Consider the following 23,789-nt stretch of genomic DNA (forward strand, 5'->3'; position numbering starts at 1 on the left):
GCTTTCTTCAGTTCTCTCTGTCCTTTCTCTGTAGACTGTGTATTACCATCTCCTTATAAGCACTTGCTCGTTAGAGTTATTCTTGTTGGAATCTAGGCTACAAATAATCTTTCCATGCAGCAAGTTGCTGCCTCTGATAAATGCAGGCTGCAGCCAGTGGCTGACAGTGAGACTCATTTGCTGTCAGACCCTTGATTTAGGCTTTTCTGGTACTTTTCATTTGCACCATATCAAGGATGTTGTGTTTATGAATGCTCCCTGCAGTTTTGAAATTGATCTGGTCTTAATATTATGTAAAGAAGTGCATTCAGTTGAATGTTAAGCTGTAGATTCTTCTGGAAGGCTATTTGCATGAGCTCAGTTAAGGCAAAAGTAATGCTATATGTGTAAGATTTAATTCTAAAGTGTCTTTAAAATGTACTGCAATGTTCATCTTAACTGTGGTATATAAACTAAATAGACTTCACGGATAAATTTGTGTAAGCATTTTCCATGGGAATCCCAGTGCCTTATATGGTCAACTTGCTTTGTAGTGTTCCAGTGAAATGAAGGCAGCCATCCAAAAACAGGGGGAAAAAAACCAGCCCAGCTGTCTTTAGCTTTGTCTCTAATACCCTCTTTCTTGGCTTTCTTCAGTAGCACAGTAGCTAATTATTAAAACTGAAAATGTGGCAAGAGCCTGTGTAGCTAGTAGAAGAAATTTCTTTTGTGGCAATGACGTTATACGACAGATTTAATTAATTTAATGAAGGGTAGTAGCATATTGATAATACTGCTTTGTTGCATATGCATAATGCACTTTTGCCATCATGTAAGCTTTTGTGCCTCTACCCAAGCTTGTTGTAAACTGGTTATGATTTCGGTAGCTGTTAGAGCCAGAGCAGGGTAGAAGGGGAGAATCCTCCTTCTTTGCCTGCTGGCCATGCTCTTTTTGGTGCAGCCCAGGGTTGGCTTTCTGGGCTATGAACACACTGATAGCTCATGTTGAGTTTTCATCAACCATAACCCAAGTCCTTCTCCACTGGTCTGCTCTCAATCACTTTTTTGCCCACCCCTGTGGGTGTGCCTGGGATTGCCGTGACCCAGGTGTAGGACCTAGCACTTTGCTTTGTTGAACTTCGTGAGGTTTGCATTGGCCCATCTCTCAAGTGTGTCCAGGTCCCCTGGATGGCACTGCATCACACGGCGTGGTGCCGTCAGTGAACGTGCTGGGCGTGTACTTGGTCCCATTGTCAGTGTTGCTGACAAAGATGTTGAGCAGTATCTGCCCCAACTGCTGAGGGATTCCACTTGTCACTGGTCTCCATGTGGACAGCGAGGCATTGACCACAACTCTTACATGCAGCCAATTCAGTCATTTCTTTATTCACCAAGTGATACATTCATCAGATCCATGTTTTTCCAGTTTATAGGGAAGGATATCATGTGGGACAATGTCAAACCATTTGCCTAAGTCCAGGTGGATGGTGTCAGTTGTTCTGCCCCATCTATCACTGCTGTAGCCTCATCATATGCTAAGAGTTTAAATAAGCACCTTTTGAGGCTTGCATATTAAGGGATTGCTTCAGAGGGATCTATCTGGTTCAGTTTCCTCTGGAAAGAGCATCTGGGTATAGTAGCACCAGTTAGGTGAACCACCCTGTACTTACTCACAAGTAGTAGGATGCACAGAAGCTTTACTGTAATTCTCTGTGTGGTAATTTATATACCTATACTTTAAAAAGCCCTCCTGAATGAGAGGCTAGATTGTTAAACTTAGTCATATCTCTTTATTCAAATACACAGAATCTTGTAGAATGCAAGAACATAATTACCTTTACTTGTAGTGCTAATAAAAAAAAAACACAACGTATTTTCTATTTCAGAAATGAGAAAAAAACAAAGCACTTCATCACTTACCTATTCTGAGAGGTATCAGTAAAATGCTACAGTATTAATTTAAATTGTAGCTAAGAGGGTTTTTTCCTCAAAATAGCTGTCTGAGGCCTTTAGGATTCTTTCAGTTAATCATACAGCTCCATTGTCTGATTTGTGTGAAAAGGAGAGTCTACTCCTAGTCTACTGAGGCCAGTGATAAGTCATCTTTGCTTCTGCTGATACGTAGCATTCCAGTCAGCTCTCAGAAAAGCAGCTTTTGTTTCTTCATGCCTTTTGGTTGCAGATTCTACTAGCTTCATGTAGTGACTTGAACTCATTGTTTTAGCAGAAATGGTGAACAGATTTCTCTTATTACTGATTTTTAGTCTTGTGACATGGTCGTCAGTGTCATTTTGTTCTAGGCTGAAGAGTTCTGCCTATTGGATTATTTTTCTGGAAAATAGTCCATCCCTTTGACCAAGACTGGATGTCTACAAAGTCTGTTCTCTTACTGTTTTCAGCTATGAAGCTGTAAAGGAGGATGGAATTTTTTTAATACTGAATTAGATTGCCAGAAGCAAAATCACCTTGGATGGATCTGTGTTTTAATATTCTAGCATTTTGCAGAGATAGAATTTTTCAGAAGAAAACCTTTTTTCAGATATTTTCAGGTTTACCAGAAGAGTGCTTCAGGGAAAAGCTGTTATCCAACAGAATATACCAAGACCTAAAAAAACCTACAGTACCATACAGTAATATGTTAATTTTGAGTATGATAATTCAGAACATAGAAGCTGTACAGATGTCAGGGTGCTGTGGACTTTTAAAATTCATCTAGATTTAGGCTGGTACTATCCATGCTGTGACCTCTTTGCCTCCAGTAGCACAGAGGAGGAAGCTGTAAGATTCAAAAATAGAGTAGGGACGTAGGAGTGAGTCAGAAGAGTGGAGGCAAAAGCAAGCTGTCAGATGTGGGCTGGCTGTCAGAATGAAACTAAGAGTTAGGAAAATTAAGTGATGGTTTGGAAAAGAAAAACTGATATTGGGAATACTGAAATAAAGTAACTCGGTTGCTGGTATATTAGATATGAGGTAATTAACATGAAATCTGTACTTGGACTTAACATGCATTAACCTTTTAATACTGTATTATGTCATCATACCTAGATTATAGGGCCTCATAGAGGATTTGCTCTTGGGATAGTTCAGGACATCTGATGAAAGATGCTGTTGCTCATCAAACTTTTGCTTTATCAGTGAGGGGGAAAAGAAGAGAATGGTGTGTGGGGTAGGAGGGAGATCTGCAGGAAAATCTGTATGCAGTTGTGATTGTAAGTGTAATCAAAGGAAGCTTTCCTTTAGCCCTGTGAAGTAGTGGATATCCTAAAACCTCAGTTCCATGGTATTTCAAATTGTATGGTTAAGTCAGGGGATATGGCTTATGATGACCTTTTCGTTTGTTTTGTTTGTTTTATGATCTGTAAAGCAATAACTTTTGGGGTGGAGGTTTTATGAATCCTGCTTATGTAGCTAAATGGTTGTCAAGTGTCAAGTAAGAGCACATGAGAGAATGAGCTCTATTTGGAACAAGAATTAAGTAGTACAGGCTGAACACTGAGCTGTAAAGAAAAATCCATAATTTTGAATAGCCACACATTACAAAAGTACTGATCATCTCACAGATTGAATGAAACAAGTTCATTTAGCCACAGGAGGTAGAGATCATGTAGGACTGTACACAGGTCAGAGGTTTGTTGGGCCAATTGCTTTAGCTTTTGCAGTGTTAATTAAAGCTTTTCCTAGGCCTGGAATATTTGGCTGTTCAGCCTTACCATTGCTTATAGGTGCATAAATGAATATTTATTGTCAAAGTAGAGTCCTTAGAGAAGCATAAAGCTCTAGCACTTTTTTGCCTAATTTCATAGTGAAAATTAAGCTGGCAGAACAGCTTTCCCCTTCAGAAGTTTTTTTGTAGAGGTGTGCACTGTAGAGGAGGAAAAGCAAGCTCAAGGCATCAAAGGTCATCTTCTGGAATGTCAGGAAATGGGTTTCTCTCTTCTGTACAACATGGAGTCTGTTTCTCACCAAGTACTCTGAGGCATTTGGAGTATAGCCCCTGGCCTGATGGATAGAGCTTTTGTGAAAATAAATTGAGAACCAGTTTTCAAAACAGTTTGTGCAGGAGCTTTCAGTTTACAGCATGAACAGTGGATGATTGAATAGTAGAGGATGTCCCACAGGCCTTTGTTCATTTGTCTTAAGTGTGAAAACTTGGAAGTCTTCCCTGTCAAGCCCTACCCCTGTCCTTGCTATTGCTCCTCCCCTTCCAGGGACACTGAGTGGTTACCCACAAAACTCTGCAGCGCTTAGACTTTCTCTGTGCTCAGGCAGTATATGTGCTTTCTCCATAATGTTAAAGCAATTTCATTTTTTGTGGGGTTTTTTTTTTTTTCTCTTGTTTAGCTCATACGTATTTGTGGGGGAAAGGCAGTCAGTAAAGCCCGTGTGTGCATTTGTATGGCTGACCTTGAAGCCAGTGTGCTTTTCAGCCAGGCTTTCATTTTTGTGCTCTTTAATAATAATCATCTTTAACTAGAAGTCTGATGTACAAGAAGCAAACTTTGGTGATTGATTCAGTGATAGCATGCATACTGCTAAGGTCAGGTAAACAACAGACTTCTGGGCTTCTGTTATTTCTTTCAAGCTGACACAGTCCTGGTAAAGAGAAAGTCCGTGTATTTGTGTCCTGATGCAATTTGAAGATGTCAGCAGCTTCTCAGAAGTTAGAAGTCAATACAAATGAGTTACTGCATAATTCACAATTTAGGCTTTCCTCCTTTTCTCTAGAATCCCTTTTAGACTGAAATTCTGAAGTGGCTGCAGCTCCAGGTGCAACTGAGGCAGTACCCTACTTTGCTGCCTTGAAAGGGTGTGCTCTTCCTCCCACCATACTGTTTTCTTTCCCTCCTCCTTTTTTGTTTGTTTCAGTGGGTGGGGAGGAAGAAAAGGTTGTTTCTGCCTTGCTGGTTAGTGAATTGGCTAATGGAGAGTCTGACAAATGCTTTTGGGAGTGTGCAGTTGAGAATGAGGAGGGAGACTGGGACCTCCCTGTTTGTCAACAGTGAGCTCGTGTAGAATCATGCCCTGAGTGATTATGATTAGGGTATTAGCTCAAAGGAATTAGAGTTTTCTGGTTTTATAACACTACCTCCTGAAGTGTCTGTTTTTATCAGCATTCAAGAACTTTTGCCAAAGGTATATTCTCCATTATCTCTTAAAAGTTGTACTGTGTGCGGCTAAAGACACTGAAAAAAATATATCATTAGCAAGTTTATTTAGTGCCTTTTCTCCTTGGAACTAATTTCTGAGCTTCCAAAATTTGGCATGCAGGACTGAGAAGCTAGAGGTGAACTGCTGCAGTATGTGACTGAATTCCTTGTTCTCTGACAAAAGTGCAGAGGACACCATGATTTTGCCATGCTGATTTTGGCATGTATGCTGTGGGTGGCAGTTGCTCGTCTAGTTAGAGTATTTTTCTCTTGCTTGCTTGCATGGATGAAATTGCTTATAAGAAGGTTAGCAAGAGCTAGAAAATTCAGCATTTACTAGTTTACAGGTTTGCCTCTACACACAGAGATAACTTGATTTGTGAGGATCAAAGGCTCTGTAGAGGATGGGGAATATACAGCTGTATCCTTGCCCTGTCTGTAAGCTCTTCCCTAGAATTTGTAGACACTTAAGGGATAGCAGGCATGAGCTCTTGAGGCAGGTGCAAGTTGTGCCACATAGAATAGGCACGACCAGAGCTGAGACTTGGAGAGTCATAAAGTCTTGCCATGTGAAAAGCTGCAGATCTGCTGTGTTACGTGTTTGGTGACAGTGGTAAAGGTTGTACAGCCTGGATCAGAGCATGCAAGCAAATCCTCCAGAATGAGGCTTGAGATGGTGTTGGTACTGGAGTACACACAGCAGTTTGAAGAAAAAGTAGCTGCTTTTGAAATATACTGACAAAAAGTATAACATTTTTAGTATACCAATGCTTCTAATATAGTGATGAAAAGTCAGCATATATCATTCTTGACCTCTGTATCAGAGTAAATATCAGAGACTCTGTATCAGAGTCTGGTTTGCTTTTTAATGCCATGAAGAGAACAACACTAACACTGATTGCAGATGCAGTGCAGAGAACGCTTCTCAAAAACACTCATTTTGTGCTAGGTTTTCATGCATTGTGTGCCAAAACAGCACACATCGGAGTTAATGTGATACTTCATATGGTGGGGGTATACTGTGACCAAAAAAGGAGAAATCTGTTGTAACTCAGGGTTGGGGGGGGTCATACTTCAAGGTGTCCTCTCCTGAGGAAGTCTCTTCAGGCTCTGCACTGAAGGTGTCTCTGCTGGTAAGCTTTCATGAACACCCATGAACAGTTGTTCTGAGTGGGGTAAGCTTTCATCTGGCAAGGCTGCAAGCTTAAAGAGCCTCGTTGGACCCATGTTGTTTCGAAACTGTTTGTTACTGCCCCAGATCATAGGAGTGAGTGTCAGCTGCATTCCATGTTGATCGGGTCTGGCTCCATGGTGCAAAAAAAGCAGTGGTGCTGTTGCTGAAGCCAAGCAAAGCTTTTGGGACAGTGTAACTGTTGATATGGTATTGCCTTCCAGCTGATAAGCCTAATGAACCTCAGTTATCTTAGAATCTTTCACATGGAGTATTTTTTGTTTGTTTGTTTGTTAATTTTTTATTTATTTTATCCATTATGGCTGACAGGGTAACACATTCAGGCATTTCTGTTGCTGCTTTGCAGTGCTGGTACGGTGTTATCAGTCCTCTGCTGTTTTCCAGGTATTTCACAATCTGTTTAGAAGACAAACATTGGTGAACTTGAAGCTGCATTAGTTCTTGAATAGTGGCTAGGGAGCTACCCAAGCACACAAGAGCTACTAACTTAAAATAGTGATCTATGGGGTTTTAGTATTCTTCCTTATTACTAGTAGAATAGAAGGTATATCAGCCTCATTATGCAAGACAAAACTTTCTGATTCTTTCAAAACACAAAGTAAAGGTATTTGTTGGCCAGTTTTCTGTATTTATTTATATATGCCCTGTATACTGTTTGTGGGGCTTTTTTCCATTCTTAACATATGTAAAAAATCCTTTAGTATTCCTGCCCCTGACAGCTGTGTTTTTTATTGATGTTTCTAACTTTCCTTCCAAATCTCTGCTCTGTTACTGTAAGTTTATACTATCTATACCCATTTTTACTTCAGATTTTATCTTGATTGTCTCAGTTTTATTTGTTGAAAAATTATTTTTAATTGCTGCCGTAATTTTGCTTTATTTCTTTACTACTGTAACTTCCTAATAAAATTGCCTTTTAGGAAATGGCTTCTGGTCCATGTGATACCCATTCAGAAGATTAAAAAAAAGACTTGAAAATTGGCTCTTTTAAAATGCCATGTATTGTGTATATATAGTGATACATACTGTTTGGGTTGGTCTAAATAAGATCAGATTATTTTACTTGTTGGCTGTTGTCTTCGTGGCCATTTTTCACTGTAACTGGGATGTAAATGGTTTCTTAGGAACTTGTGATTACATGCAGTTTCTTTGTTAATCTGTCATAATGAGTTTCTAATAGGACAACTGTACCAAAGAATTTCCTGTTTATGTAGACCAGAGGGAATCCGATGTCAAAGCTGGTACTTCTGTCATGCTCTTCTGGGAGAGAGAGGGTTGCAAAGTGGATGTTGTTGATTTTGTGGCTCAAGAGAAATCCTAGATGGCTGTCCCTCTTAGGAAGTACTCACGGCTGTTTTCTTGTGCTAGTGAAAAATTAGGATACAATCAAAAGACAGTTGTTGGAGGTGGGACTGAGGTTGCTGCTGGGGCAGAGGAAGCACCCACATGGGAGTGCATCTTCCCTCCAGCCAGTGAGGGTTTGCTCAGCAAGTTCACAATGTGGTGAGCCTATTGAGGACGGTGTTAAGTTACACTATGGCAAAAATGCCTTTTTTAGAAGTTGCAAACTATGTCTGCACAGATGAACAGCTGCATAGCTGGCCTTTGAGAGAGAGGGAGTTTGGTCTTGAAGATTTCTTTTTATTCTTTATAATTGACAGAGGCTTGTGGTGTGTTTGATTATTATCTCATTATTTGTTTGAACAAACAATTTTGTTAAATATTCTGAAGCATGCATACAAATTATTTTAGAAGATAGCTTAGCAATGGGACACCATGAAAACACTCTTTTTTTTAACTTCTAAAGGTTTCTTTAAGTGACTTGGCTGACTTGAATTTTGGCTTTAGGTATATCCTGATGTCATTCGTCTTATACTTGCAGAGAATTTGAGTCTTGGTGACCTTTGTCTGTTGCAAGTACTTTACCTTTTGGAGACCACAGGGACATTTTTTTGTGCAGATTAAATGAGAAAAAAGGCTTTGGACAAGTCCTTCCAAGTGATGCTCTGTGTGTTCCTGCAATGTGGAATATGAGAATATATATGGAAATTACCTGACACCAAATCTTTTAGCTTTGTCTATACCTTATGCACTCCCCTGAGTAATTCCTTCAAACGTAGAACAGAACAGAAAGCAAACCAGGTCCCAGTTTCTTCTGGTTTTGTTCTAAATGTATTTCTGAAAGCAGAAATTAAATGAGTGATTGTAAAATGAAGTTATGTGTGTTCCACAGCCATTGGAGAAAATTGGAGAGCTGCTTCCTGGGTTTTGGAGTTTTTTTGGTTGAAAAATTTGGTTAAAATGCATAGAATTTTATGTGTAAAACACACTGTGCTGCAGGATTATTCTGGAGGTTTCTCAACACTTCTGTGTTGCCCTGCCTCAGAGCAAGGCCTGTCCTGAAGAGCATTGAGGTCTTACTGCTGATACACATGGCAAAGGTGTTGTCTAACACCTGCAGGGTTGCAGGGACTGGAAGCTGCAGGTTTCTCACCTTATTACCATCTGAATAGACAAAATCTATATTAAAAATACAGTTTTGAGAAAAAGCTGTTTGATATTTACTTTAACAAGTTTGGCTAACTTGCTTTTGGGTAATTTCACTAAAACTCTGTTTAATTGGGTATTTTTAAAAGAACCTTGCTTTTCTGCTAAAGTTTTGGTGAGCCTGTCAGAATACTTTACTTTCATCCTGAACCTGCTGATTTGCAACCTGAGTCAGCTTCAAGACTTAGCAGCATTTTTGAAAAGCTGAAATTTCCAATTTATCTAGTCAATTCAGTGAATCATAAGTTTGATCACAAATTGAAGAATTTTCTGGGATTTACATTATTTTCTTTTCCCAGTCTAGGAACAGAAAGGGGCAAGATACTCTTTCCTTAAAAATGGAAGATTGAAAAACAATTCGTTTCCATGTGTATATGTAGTCTTATCTTTATAAAGTGGCTTTGTCCACAGAATGCAGTTTTGATAAACAAATATATTTATCATATTTAAGATTATCTGATTAATGTTTAAGCAGTTTGAAATGCCAGTGTTACTTTTCATTTTATTTTTGGTTCCATCCATGTATGAATTTTTTAATTCAATTTGATGATAGTCACTTTTTACATGTAAAATGCATGTAAATATAACTTACGTATTTATTATTCATGCTTCACATGTACTTTTTTATTCTATGTTAATTGAGTTATTTAAATTAGTCATTTATTTGCATCGATTCCCCCACTTAGGGAGTAAAAGAGCCCTGACTGATACCAGTCAGGTCCTTTTTATTGTCAGCGGTAATGTGTAGTAGGAAAGTCAGCACTCAGAAAGTCTGTCTTGATTACTCTGGGATGTTCTATCAGAATGTAAATTTTTCCCCCTTGATGGTGTGAAGGGTTATTATTGTTTTTCTTAAATTCAATGTTATTACTTTTATTCTACTCAGTTCTGCCACTTCACTTAGCTAAAATTGGAAAGCCAGGAACACTTCCCCTAGATCCTGCTAATACAGAAGATTAAACATCACCTGATGACTAGAATACAAACATAGCCTATGAGTTCACAGAGGAAGGCTGATAGATGTGGTTAGATTTGCTTTCTTCCAAGGCAGTACACTCTTCCACTCTGAAGAACTCAGAACTGTGTAGAGGTGATAGTCAGAAGCAGAGGAAAAAAAGGAAACTTGACACATGCTGTTTAAATTTAATAGAAAGAACATAGAAAAGAAAAAAACCTATTTGTTTATGTAAGGAGGTTCCTCTACAAAGTTTTCTTGATGCTTTTTTGTTTTGCTAGGTTTTGTTGGTTAAGAAAGTGCATTAGGGGATATCAGGAGGTTAAGTATTTTAAATTGAAAAGCTACTTTGGCTCAAGAACTTGATTAGTCACCCATATGCTTACAGCATGTTATGTTCACTCATGGAAAAAAAACCCTCTTTGAAATGCAATTGGCTACTGTTTCATTTGACTGGGACAAAAATACATGTCCTATATGACATTGCTTTCTCCTTCTCAAATGTAAGAGCTACACATTGTGTGACCATGGAAACTAATTGCTGTCTGCCAAAGTTGTAGCAATAAATGCTTAATGAAAGCATAACTGTATAATGGCACAATATTTTTACTGTATGCCGGTTTTGTTTACTCCTGAACTTTTTTTTTCTTCCATACTTGTCCGGAGGTAGATGTGGAGGGTTGTATTGTCTTTGTCCCACTGAGCATGGTGCATCAACCATGGGGCCTGTTCAGCCTTGAGAAAAGACGACTGAGAGGAGACCTGATGACTGTCTATCAGTATCTGAAGGGAGCATGTCAGAAGATGTTTCCAGATGTGTTCTTCTCAGTGGTGCCAAGCAATACAACAAGAGGCAATGGGCAGAAACTGATGCACAGTAAGTTCCACCGAAGTATGAGGAACAACTTCTTTACTGTGCCCTGGAGCAGATTGTCCAGAGAGGCTGTGGAGTCTCCCTCACTGGAGATACTCAAGAACTGTCTGGACACAATCCTGTGCCATGTGCTCTTGGGATGACCCTACTTGAGGGCTGTTAGGCCAGATGACCCACTGTGGTCTCTTCCCACCTGACCCATTCTGTGATTCTCTGATCTGTTAAAATTGCCTCATAAAGCAAGCTGCGAAGGCAGAGGCCAGAAAAAAGAGAAAGCCTTTTGTGAAGCAAAAGAGCTTGAAATTCAGTTCTGGATGCAACTCCCACATTCATTGATTTTTTAGTAGGTTTCAAAAACATGTAGCTAAAATGAGGACCTGTCATATGTAATTTATACATACTTACCTGCCTAAGCCTTCAAGGTTCAAGACATCTTGTGAGTTTGCACATTGTACCAGCTATAATACCATGGTGTCAGTCAGATCTTCTTTTCTCCATTTTGCCTGGTAAACTCCTGTTCTTTCACTTGGCATATGGTTAAAAAGCTGCCTAAGAAACCTGAAACTACATTTATAAGCAAGCTCCACAAAAAGTGCTAGTGTTCTTTTTAAATTGAAAGAAATCTGAAGGACAAGCAGAAGTTGTTTCTCAGGCACTTAATACCACAAGTTTAAGAAAAAGCCTCATTTGTGTGAACTTCAGACAGAGATTGCTTCATAGAGTCCAGTCTCTTCACCAACTTTGTCAGTATGTTGAGCCAGGACAAAAAAGGCCACTCAGGCTAATAGAGCTGCACCAGCATCAGTAACTTAGTCTTTCAATGCCATTTGGTTTGATCTCTTCCAAAATAATTTTTTTTCAATGACAACTCATTTTCCAAGGATTACTTGAGGGGTTTAGGCAGATGTTTTTGGCAGGTTGTCTTGAGATTTTCCTTCTCATTGCAGTAGATGAATACCATTAAAGTTTAATACTGCATATTTAGTACGGTGGTTTTAATTAAGAGATAACTTCTGGTATGAGAAATTTTAAGTGTTCCTGAAAATAGATTTTCACAGAGCTAAAAATGAAAACCAGTATTTATTTTGAAGCACATTTGCATGTAATACTAGATAGCCTGGAATAGTTGGGATTATTTCAGCAAGAACAGGAGCAGGAATTAGACTGGGTTGTTTTGTCCATATAATGTCTGTCAGAATGAGTCTTGATCCATTACTGGGATTGGTAACACTAAGGGTAACATCTCTGGTTGGAGTAAATAACGTTGCAGCAGCCTCTCCTCACTCCTCTTCTCCTTATTTATCTTGCCAGGAGGTTGGAGGGCAAAAATAATTCTATGTCTACTTGAAACATTCTGAAACCACTCAAATATATGTATCCTATTGCAATCCTGATTAAGATCTATGATTAGGCATTCATTAGGATTTAAATAGTGGGAAATCCCTATGAGATCAGTTTTTTAACATGTAGATTTTAGTATTTTTCATGAATTGTGCCCATAATTACACTTGCAGCTTTAACTATAAGTTACAAACTAGCGAAGCTTAAAGGTGTGTAATTAAATTCGTAATTCAATGTAGCAAAGAAAACAAGACAGAATTGTAGGATGGATATTATATTATGCTCTTTCTGCATATTTGAGCTAAACATTTACTCACTTCCTGTAGCTCCTGGTTTTATTTTGGACCTGAAAGAAAATCTTAAGTGAACTTTTGCTGAGATATATTCATGTATATCTTAGAAAATTTAGAGAAGTTGTTTACATGAAGTGGAAATAATAGCTAAAGAAGTTTGAGTTCTGGAATGGTTTGTCTATTTTTGTCAATGTTTGACAGTTCTGCAGGATTTGAATTAAGTAACAATAGTTAATGGGTGCTCAGTTTCAATAGCCTCTGCATGCCTTCCCCATGAATGAGACTTGAATGGACATGAAATGTTGCATCATCTTCAGTGGTTTTTCCTTAGGAGAAAGTGTTTCTCACCTGCTTTTGCAGATGTCTAAAATTATTCTCATTTTCTGTGCTTAAAAGTGAAGTGTTTCCAAGAAATTTCTCTGGAGAGGAATTTGCTGTAACTTGCAGAAGCCATGAGATACTCTTGAAATACTTTGGTAATCTGAATTATTAGATAAAGTAAAAATAATTTTAACTATTTCTTATGGGTCAGTTCTCCAGGATTTTAAATAGTAGACCATTCTTACCAAAAAATAACACACAAGTGTATCATACATACAGTGTTTACAGGCAGGCTAAATAAAGTAACGCTAGTCTAGCAAAAAGTTATATTACTACTTTAGCAAGGAAGTTTGCATTGTAAACCATACCATTTTTACTAGAAAGCATGCTTAATAAAGTAAAATATTCAATCCTGAAACTAGATTTTGTCAGTAGGCAAGGTATCCGGTACCAGCTAAGTGAAAAACAGAAGCCGTGACTTGTGGGTTGGCTAAATGAACACTTAATTTCATAATTGAGCAGCATTTGTCATATGTAATACTAGATTAATGCCTGAAGTTCTGTTACAACACCAAAACTCTTCTGTTTCTTAACATAAACATGAACATCAACAGCAGCCTCTTCACCCTATATGTACTGTATTAAACAAAATACTTGGCAAATGTTAAATACCTGCTTTTATAGTGATTGCTTGAATGGTAAATAAGTGTAGTAATCACTAATATTTCATAACCTCATTTGTTGGTCATTCTTATTGCCTTTCATCCTGAAAGTGTTCCAGAATATTCAGTGAGTCTTAGGATATAGTTGTTACAAATATTAAAGCTTTAAGATGTTATACTTCGTATGAAAACATTGAATTAATAGCCAAGTAACAAATTTAGGTGCAAAAAAAATCCTTTGTTCTAGTGGCTGTAACTCCCAGATTACTTTGACTCTGTAGCTTGAAAGTTAGATAAGGCTCATGTTCCATTTCATACACCTTACTGCCACTTCATTTGTTGTTACTTCATTGACACCTTACTGCCACTTCATTTGTTGCTACTTCATTGCTGATTAATGTGCATCATAAATATGTAAGTTATTGAAAAGTGGAAAGCGTTGCTCAAACCTGGTTTGGTTCTTTTGACTAAATTTCTTTTTAGACCTTCTCCATTAGTGGTTTTATGACAGAAGAAAACCTCTAAAAATTACAATATGTAAACTTAGCCTTTTTATTCCAGTATCAGTGAAGATGAACAGAAGATGTGATTAGTGAACTGTAATGTCCTCTCTCCTAAAAAAACTTTTCCTCATGAGGGCAAAAAATCATTGCAGTGTGAGACCAGCGTTCAGACTGTGGGGATTATCTCACGGTGCTGTGCTCATGGGAGGTCAGCACAACGAACTGGATAGGAGCAGTAGTTGTTGAGTTCACACTGTGAACTGCTCTGTGGCGCCATTATTTCAGAGGATTCATGGTTAACCACCTTTTCATGACAGCTGGTGAATTTAGTTCTCTTCAGCATCTGTTCCTGTCTCAGTTTCAGTTGAAACCGATCTCCAAGGGAGGGCGGGAGGACAGTGAGATAAACAGAGCGAGTAATGGGATTTCTGTAGGAAGGCTGTACAAGGCCAGGTTGGATGGGGCTCTCAGCAACCTGATGTTCCTACCCATGACAGGCATTTGGAACTTGATGAGTCTGTTCCAACCCAAAATATTTTATGAGTCTATGAAATACTTACAAGCAAGAAACTAGGCTTAAATGTGTTGTATATTTAAGAGCACGAGTGGTAGAAGCAGTTGCTAATTCAGGAATATGTCTTTCAAAAAGTGTCAATTTGAAACAAGAAGGTTTAACACAGGCTTTATAATGGGTGAAAATTCAGAGTGAAACTAAATTTTGTTTCTTTGATAGTGGAATTAGGACATGAAAATAAATTTCGGAACAGTGCTGCTTCTCTGAATACAAAACCCATTTTAATATAATCTGCAAATGATTCTGCTTTAAACAGATAAAGATAAGAGTATTTTTCTTCCTTATTTATTTTATTTTAAATTCTAATTGCCTTTCTGATCCAGTTTAGATTCAGTTTAGCACAATGTGTCATCATAGCTGTCAGGGAGTGTGGTATGTGATGGCAGAGGAACAAGCAACCCAAGGTAAAGAGAACAGGAACCACTTTTAACCAGCTCTGCTGCTTTAATTTGATTCTTGGGTACATTAGCACAGATGTTCATGTCCTGCTAAGTCCTATTGGGCCCACTGGAATTACTTCACTGGAAAAATTGAAAGAGGGGACAAACTATACTCCAGACCCACTGTGGGAGGTCTTCTTCCTGTTTCCAGTATTCACATGGCAATTCAGAATGGCTGTTGGACTTGTTTTATCCCTTTAATATATTCTTCTGTGTTCATATTTTTGACTCTTTTCTGTACCAAGCGTAAAAAAGGAAAAAATAAAATGTGATGGCAGAGGTGTCAAACAAAAAACATGTTTGTTTTCGTAATAGATGCAAAATAATTTATGCAATAGATCAGAATACTGATCTAACCAGTAAAAGGGCAGGTTTTAATCTCTCTGTGGATAATGGAGACAAATTTTGCCAAAACTTTTAAAAATAAGGGTTATGTCTGAATGCCTAAATTAGATGGCGTTACCTGTTTACATGTTAACATTAATGAAAATCAGTGAAAATTGTAGCCGCATGTAAGGTGAATATGGTATGGCTCTGCTTCATGTATATGGGACAGTGGTCTAACAGACTGATAGGCTTTCCCTACAAGATTTCTGATTTTTTCAAAATAATTACAGGTTTGTTTTTCCTGTCTTTTTGGGGAAGAGTGCTGTCTATTGAATACAAAGTCATGGCAAACAGTTCAAAGTCTAGCATGTTCAGCAGGTATCTGGTTATCCCCTTTTGGGTATTTACGGGAAAAGATTAAAATGTTGTATCCAGCGCAAGCTAGACCTACCTAGGACTGGTCTGTGTGGGAGCCAGGTCCTGTTGGTCTTTGCTGGTCTTTGCAGTACAGGTTTCAGGTTGTTGTACAAATGGAAAGTGGTTTTCTTTTCTGGACTTCAGTGTACTTCATTTTTCTTATCAGAAAAGGTAACCAGACTTTGTATTCTCGACTTTACTTTGACTTTATGACTGATTAGCCTAATTTCCAAGTTGGTTCTCAAAGGAAACAAGGTTTATATGATTGCACTGGCAGCTGTCGTTCAGTTTGAGGCCCGTTTTCTAACTTAGGTCAAATGTGGCAGGGTTATGAGTGCTTCACGTGGAAATGCCTTTCTGCCAGTTGGCGAGGCTGGGGTTGAGGGAGAGAAAGCAGTTCATGAGATGAAGAGTATTTTACATGTGAGCTCCCATGTTCTGCTTGCCCTAGGAGCTGGCTGGTGTGTGTGCTGTACAGATGTGTTTTGCAAGCACTTGGAAAGAGCTTCAGGATGACCTGTGGTTTCACTAAGGGGTAACTGATGCTTTAGGTGGGAGCTGTGGGCCATGGAGGGAGAGACTGGGCATAAGGGCAGATGACTGTGAAGAACTGAGATGAATCTTGGGAGGGTTGTAAGAGATGTGCAAAAGGAAGACCTACAGCTGTCTGTGTCCTCTGTTCAGATTCTGGGACAGAAATAATAGTGAGAATTTATCTTTCTGAGTTATTGCAGTATCATTGGGACTCTAGTTATTTACATCTTGCATGTATATTGCTTTTTCCTTTGTAATAACTTGCAGGCTGAGGCCTAGAAGGGCAGTCTGTTCAGAGGCTACTGCTTTAAGTTTATCATGCTGCTCTGACAAGCTTTCCTTTTGTGGTTGAGATGTCAGTCTTTAACAACAGAGGCACTTCTGACACTCGATAAATACTGCTTTTAGAAGTGAGCAGTGCAGTAGAAATGGAAAAACATTTAGATAAAATTTCTTTTATAACATTTTTTCTTGTCCTTCTGTCTTAAGGTACCTGGTGATAGTGAGAAGTGCCTTTCCTGTGGAAAGTGCTGAGAGTGATAGGATCTATCTAACACCTGCCTGTAGTTCTGTTAAGAAGAAAAAGGGGATGTGGAGACATAGGATGCAGTAGATTCATGTTTTTCAGCAATAGAATCAATTGCAATTTGTTGTATTAGACTTAAGATAGGTATTACCTTTTTGGAGACAACAGTAAGTTTTTAATAAAATATTTTCAGTTGTTGTGAATGTGTAGTTTCTGATAATACCTGAAAAGTGTATTTGAGCTCTCCTTATTCTTGCCATGTATGGCACAATAAACTGCCCAAATTTGGTCAAATATTTTTAGCCACTTAGTCATATGTCTTTTAATGTGCTGCACATGTGAGCTTTTGATTCACTTAGCAACAGCACTTTTATGAGTATGTCTTGCCAGTGTGTATTTGAAAAATAGGCAAAGATTGTTGGTTTGTGTCACAACCAGATGGTTGGGTTTTTGGTTTTTGGGGGAGTTTTTTGCTTGGTTTGTTGGTTTTTTGGTTGGTTTTGGGTTTTTTTGGTTAAAAGCACTAATCAGTTTTAAGATAGCTTTTTTCCCACAGATAATGAATTTTTGGGAATTTTAAGATAAGCATGCAGTATATTAAAATTTAATATTCAAGTACCTGTGTTTGAAAAATGTTTCTGATATACATTTATTTTTCCTTATAATTATATGGTGAATATTATTATAGATGTAGAATATCAGTGGTTGGACAAATTGAATATCCAGAAAAACTGGATATATGGCTATAGTTGATATTTCTCTAAAGTGTAAACATTTGAGTTTCTTAAATTTGTTTTCCTCTTAAACTGATTAGCCATGTCTTGTGTTTGGATTCTTTTTCACTAGGTTACAAAATGTCTTACAAAAAGAGGTGATTCTCTTCTTTCAGAGCTTGTTATAAGTGTATAATCATTTTACACTGTTGATAAGGGAGAGAAATTGAAGATAAATGTGAGAGAAATTGAAGATAAATACGTTTGACAAACTTGTAGTCTTTTATGTTGGGAGTATATTAAGAAATAATTTTATTAGAGATGGATGTGACTAAAAGGTTTTCAGGTCACTTTTCAAGAATACCTGAAATGGTAGGGAAGGTTTCATAAAAGAATGGGGTTTTGTTTTTACCTGAAAAACATAATGCAAGCAGTGTGCTGCAGTCTAGTTGCAGTCTGGCTGCACCTAACTAAAGCAAATGGAGTTACTGAAGGATAATTCGTGGCTGCTTTTGTTTGGCTGGTTACACTGGGCAGCAGCATTCTCCTCATGGTGTAGCTGTTGCCTCAGCATTGCGGAATGGAGGAAGGCTTCAGGATTCATCTTTGAGCACGCAATTGCTTAAATAGGGATATCTGAGTTGTTTTCTTTCTATACTAAAACATTATTTAATTTTGGGAATTTTTCAGAAGTATTCTGAAAAGTAAAATTTACACCTTAATTGCATTTCATTAGAGGCATAATTCCCTAGTAGGATTTAGGAGCCCAAGAGTAGAGGTTCTCATTTCAGCCATGTGGCTATGTAGTATTGTTGATTTATTAAGCTGAAAAATTAATACCAGTCTTGTGGGGTCTAGCTGCTTGGAGTTCTTGCCGCCCTGAAATGCAGAGGGACTTTTCTCTCAGTTGCTCTGCCCTTTTAAGGGCAGCAGGATAGAAGTTGGCAAGAAAACTCACCGAGCACCCTGTGAGAAAAATACTCGAACACAGAGAAGAAAGGCAAAACAGGAGTCAGTCAAGATGGAGGTCTGGAGAATGGCAGTAGTTCTGCATCTGGGCAACGCTGTTTGCTTGGTAATTAAGAGATGTGGGCAGATGATAATATTTTTGCAATTGCCAACATGATACTCAAATAAGTTTATAAACAGGTGTGATTAATAGACTGTTAAAAGATTTATGGTGGTATAGAATATACTGCAGTAGAAAACAGTAGGGGCATGTTGAAATACTGTGTAGTATCCCTGTCATACTCCATAGTTTCATCTACATTACAGGTAAAATCACATTATGGTATTATTTTCAAAGTGCTTTCCTATCTCTTAGTCACAATTCTTCTTCATGGTGTAGCTGTTTATTCAGTTTTAATATCCACTCAAGCGGCTGAGCTGGGCCTGGGACGAAGTGAGGACCTGAGGAACCACTTTATACTGGAGAATAAAGGTTCAGTGGGGATTGTAAAGGGCATCTCAGAAAACCAGAATGCATTTACCTAGGAAAATAATTTTTTTTTTCTTTTTTAAACTGTTTAAACTCATTTATTTAAATAGTTTTAGAAATCTGGAGCACCTGCTGTTTATCTCTCAAATTCTTCCTGTCTTGCTCTCAGACCCCAACAAAGAAACCCTACTTCCTCATCAGAACTGAAAATACTTAACGTTTTCTCCTGAAGATTTTGCTTAAAGATGTTCAGTATTGTAGAACAGCTTTGATATGAACTTACTTCTTACCTCTTTCTTTCTTTGTAGGCTTGTATAGATGATAACGTAGATATGGTGAAATTTCTGGTGGAAAATGGAGCAAATATTAATCAACCAGATAATGAAGGCTGGATACCTCTACATGCAGCTGCTTCCTGTGGATATCTTGATATAGCAGAGTAAGACTTTTATCTCTTTTTTAAAATCCATTTGTTTTGCTAATACATTGCTAGAGCGACAATAGAAGCAGATGGTATTCATAAGTTGTGGTTTTAGTTGCCTCTGGGATGTGTAGTGAGGAAGAATGCTTTGATATTGTGTGTTGATTGTGAAGTGTGCTACCTCTGTAACTTTGTGTGTTGCATTTTCTCTTTCTAGGTTCTTTACATTGCATATTAGGTAGATACAAACATAAACATAAGGCTGCTTATGACTGTCAGATGATTTCTTTATTTATTTTTTTTTTCCTGTAGAAAGGCTTTCTAGGGGAAGGCACAGGGACAGTGTTCCAAATTATATTTATTAATAGTCCGAAACATTATCTTGGGATAAGTCTGTGTATAGGAGATAAGTTTTACAGTTGTATTTGCAGTCTTGAAACGTTTGTTTTTCAGCTATGGTATAGAACAATCGACTAGTTCTTTTGGCTGTGGAGCAAAAGTCTACTGTAAAAGCTGGATGCCCATTTCAGTATTAGTTAAAGCTTACTCACACTGAATTCCAGGAGTGGTTTTGTTATTTTTGAAGTCTGTTGAGGGCCACTGAAGGTGTGCTAAAAATCAAAATTTTTGAGAGGTTATCTGTTTGAGCCTGAAATTACTGTTCTTTTGAGAAAATGTGTGGCATATGTTGTTCAGCGCACTGTTGTTGCAGTTAAGCAGTTAATAAAGTCTTTTTTAAAACCCTTCAGGTAAACACAAAATTCATTTATTTTAACCAAACTCATTGTGACATTGATAACAGTGTAAGATTTGGAAAAAAATAGGAAGTAGTATTTTATCATGTAATGATATACTAATTGCAATGGTGAAGAATGAAAATTGTGAGTTTGTTTCTGTGAGTTCGAGAGTTTTACTTGATGCAGTCTAGAGAGAAGTGAAAAATTCTGGCAGCTCTAGTATATCTTTTTTTTCTTTTTTTTTTTTTTTTTTTTTTTTTTTTTTTTTTTTTTTTTTTTGAGGTGTTTACAGAGTGACATGCTTTGTATATCCCTGGTATAGCTGGGGCACTGTGTGACCACTAGCTTTGTAATCTGCGTTTCTACAGTAAATAGATGTTTGATGCTGTTGTCCCCCTTGCATGAGTACTCTAAGTGTTTACTTCTTGGCTATACTAAACAAGAATTTCCCTGCAAATTGAGATAATATAGGCCTTTCTACAGTTTAGTGGAGGTAAAACACCTGCCTTTATTCCACAATAGGAAAAAGCTCAGTGATCTTGATTTGGCATTGCAGCCAAACATAGGCACTTGTTTAGGAAAGAGTGAGCAATGTCCTGTGTCCACTGAGCAGTTTTTCACTATTGACTTGAATATCTGAGATCTATCTGGTTCTCATTCTCTCAGATTGGAGGAGAACCTATCTGCATATTTTGTATAGAAAGCCTTGAGAGAAATGGGGTTATTGAACTGTAGTCCTTTGGGATGTGAGAATCTAAGATACTGGAAGAGCAGTGTTTCTAAGGTGCATGGAGTTTTGAAGATAAGCTGTTGAAACAAATTTCCATATACAGCTGAGAAGGGGAATCTGATGTGAGGAGAGCAGTATTTATATCTGATCATGCCCATAGAGTTTAGATCTTCATCAGACTGCTTCTCCACAATCTCATCTTCAAATAATTTACAAAAATGAATTCTAGAAACCACAATTTTCAGCTGAAGCAAAACTGAGTGCTGTGTCCGGTTCTGGGCCCCTCAGTTGAGACACTTGAGCGCATCCAAAGGAGGGCAACAAGGCTGGTTAAGAAAGGCTGGGAACAGAAACCCTGTGAGGCATGAGGGAGCTGGGGTTGTTTAGCCTGGAGAAAAGCAGACTCAGGGGTGACCTTATCACTCTACAACTCCCTGAAAGGTGGCTGCAGTCAGGTGGGGGTTGATCTCTTTCACCAGGCAGCAACTGACAGAATGAGGGGACACAGTCTCAAGCTGCATCAAGGGAAATACAGGTTGGATATTAGGAAGAAGTATTTTATGGAAAGGGTGATAAAGTACTGGAATCATCTGCCCAGGGAGGTGGTGGAGTCACCATGCCTGGATGTGTTTAAGAAAAGATTGGATGTGGCACTCAGTGCCATGGTTTAGTTGAGGTGTTAGGGCATGGGTTGGACTTGATGATCTTTAAGGTCTCTTCCAACCTGGTCATTCTGTGACTTCTGTGGGGGAAGGTGAAAGGATGATTCAGTAAACTACCAGAGATTAGAAATTTTATTTTTATTTAGTATGTGCTGAATTCAGCACGTACTAAATAAAATGTCCATAGTATGTGCTGGATTCATCATCTGCTTTAGTGAGGATGCATTCCTGGGAAGCCTGAGAATGTGTGTGTGTGTATCTGTGACTGAATCTGATGTATTGTACTTTTAGCATCTATTATTGTGCAAGAGAGAAGACGCTCAGGGAATGAGTTCTATTGTTTTCTAAGTTTATTAATAAAGGGCTGGGGAGAGTCTGACCTGTGCTTCCCTTTCTCATCCTTCTGTGTAATTGCCTGTTGCACAGCTTTGTAGTGCTTCTCAAACTGGGGACTTGGCAATCTTGTTTCAGCTTCTTCTGCTGCCATCTTAAGTTTTCCTAGGCTTTCCTTCCTTCCTTCCTTCCTTCCTTCCTTCCTTCCTTCCTTCCTTCCTTCCTTCCTTCCTTCCTTCCTTCCTTCCGCCCACCCGCCTTTTAGTTGGAATTTTCTTATTGAAGTAGCACAACTGTTTTCAATCATCCAGATATGCAGAAGATTATTTCAGCTTGCATGTCTCAAAATATAAAATGATATTTAAGAAAGCAACTGAACTAGGAGATTTTAATTCTAATCCTAGAATTAAAGACTATTTGAGTTGGCAGGAACCTTTCATAGGTCAACTGGTCCAACCCTTCTGCAATGAGCAGGGACATCTACCACTAGATCAGGTCATTCAGAGCCATGTTCAACTTGGCCTTGAACAATTCCAGGATGGGGCTGTCTGCACTTCTCTGGGCAACCAGTTCTGGTGTTTCACCATAAAATCATTTGTGTTGGAAAACACTTCCAAGATCACTGAGTCCAGCCTTTGACTGAACATCACCATGACAACTAAACCATTAAGCTCTCCTGCCCAGTTGTTTCTTGAATGCTTCCAGTGATGGGGACTCCAGAGCCTCTCTGGGCAGCCTGTTCCAATGCTTAACTACCCTTTTTAGTGAGAAAATTCTTCTTGATGTCCAACCTGAACCTCCCTGGCTCAGCTTGAAGCCTTTTCCTTTTGTCCAGTCCCAACCCCCACCTGGCTACAGCCTCCTTTCAGGGAGTTGGAGAGAGGTCTCTCCTGAGCCTCCTTTTCTCCAGGCTAAACAACCCCAGCTCCCTCAGCCACTCCTCACAGGACTTGTGCTCCAGACCCTTCCGCAGCCTTGTTGCCCTTCTCTGGCCATTCTCCAGCACCTCAATGCCTTTCTTGCAGTGATGGGCTCAGAACCAGACACAGGACTCAAGGTGTGGCCTCACCAGTGCCAAGTGCAGGGACACGTTCCCTGCCCAGGTCCTGCTGGCCACACTATTGCTGATCCAGGCCAGGATGCCATTGGCCTTCTCGGCCACCTGGGCACACGCTGGCTTGTGTTCAGCCACTGTCACCAGCATTGCCAGCTGCTTTATCCCTTGGGCAGTTTCCAGCCACTCTATCCCCAGCCTGTAGCACTGCATGGGGTGGTTGGGATCCAGGTGTAGGAGCCAGTACTTGGCCTTATTGAACCTCATCCAGTTGGCCTTGGCCTACTGATCCATCCTGTCCAGACCCCTCTGCAGAGCCTTCCTGCCCTCCAGCAGATCAGCACTCCTGCCAAACTTGGTGTTACCTGCAAACTGACTGAGGGTGTCCTAGATCCCCTCAGCCAGATCATCCATAAAGATAATAAACAGGACTAGCCCCAGTGCAGAGCCCTAGGGAACACCAACTACCATCTGGATGTAGCTCTTTTCATCACCACTCTATGGGTGCATCTATCAAGACAGTTTTTTATCCAGCAGAGAATGTGCACGACTGGGCCATAAGAAGCCAGTTTCTCCAGGAGACTGCTGAGAGAGTGTGTCAAAAGCTTTTCTGAAGTCCCAGTCAACATCATTCACAGCCTTTCTCATCCAGTTGATGGGTCATCTGGTCATAGAAGGGAGATCAGGTTGGTCAAGCAGGACCTGCCTTTCCTAAATGCATGCTGGGTGATCCTGATCCCTTGTTTGCCCTGTAGATGACACTCACAGTGAAGATTTCTTCGTAATACCCAAGCAAAACCTTCTGTCTTTCAGTTTGAAGCCATACCCCCTTTTCCTGTCACTGCATGCTCTTGTTAAAAATTTCTCTTCAGCCTTCCTACAGGCCCTTTAGGTACAAGAAGGCTGCTATAAGGTATATATGTGAGCTGTAGTGTACACATTACTCTTAAGTAATGTGTACACTACAGCTGCTCAGATGTTCCTGAGTGAGTGCACTCATGTGCTGGAGATCAGCGAGAAGTACAGAATGTGGAGGTGGTAGGAAGTTTCTCTGAAAAAAACCTCTGGA

At 39.1% G+C, this 23,789-nt stretch overlaps 1 protein-coding gene across 4 annotated transcripts in view; it reads left to right on the forward strand.

Moving 5' to 3' along the window:
• PPP1R12A (protein phosphatase 1 regulatory subunit 12A) overlaps positions 1-23,789 on the forward strand; it is a 112,573-nt gene that overhangs the window by 24,729 nt on the left and 64,055 nt on the right. For all 4 annotated transcript variants that reach the window (XM_059846860.1, XM_059846861.1, XM_059846859.1 and 1 more), the window contains exon 2: positions 19,092-19,222. In XM_059846860.1, the coding sequence (XP_059702843.1) occupies positions 19,092-19,222 (131 nt within the window). The remainder of the gene's footprint in view (positions 1-19,091; positions 19,223-23,789) is intronic.

The sequence above is a fragment of the Haemorhous mexicanus genome, chromosome 5, assembly GCF_027477595.1.
Source record: "Haemorhous mexicanus isolate bHaeMex1 chromosome 5, bHaeMex1.pri, whole genome shotgun sequence".
NCBI classification, from domain to species: Eukaryota; Metazoa; Chordata; class Aves; order Passeriformes; family Fringillidae; genus Haemorhous; species Haemorhous mexicanus.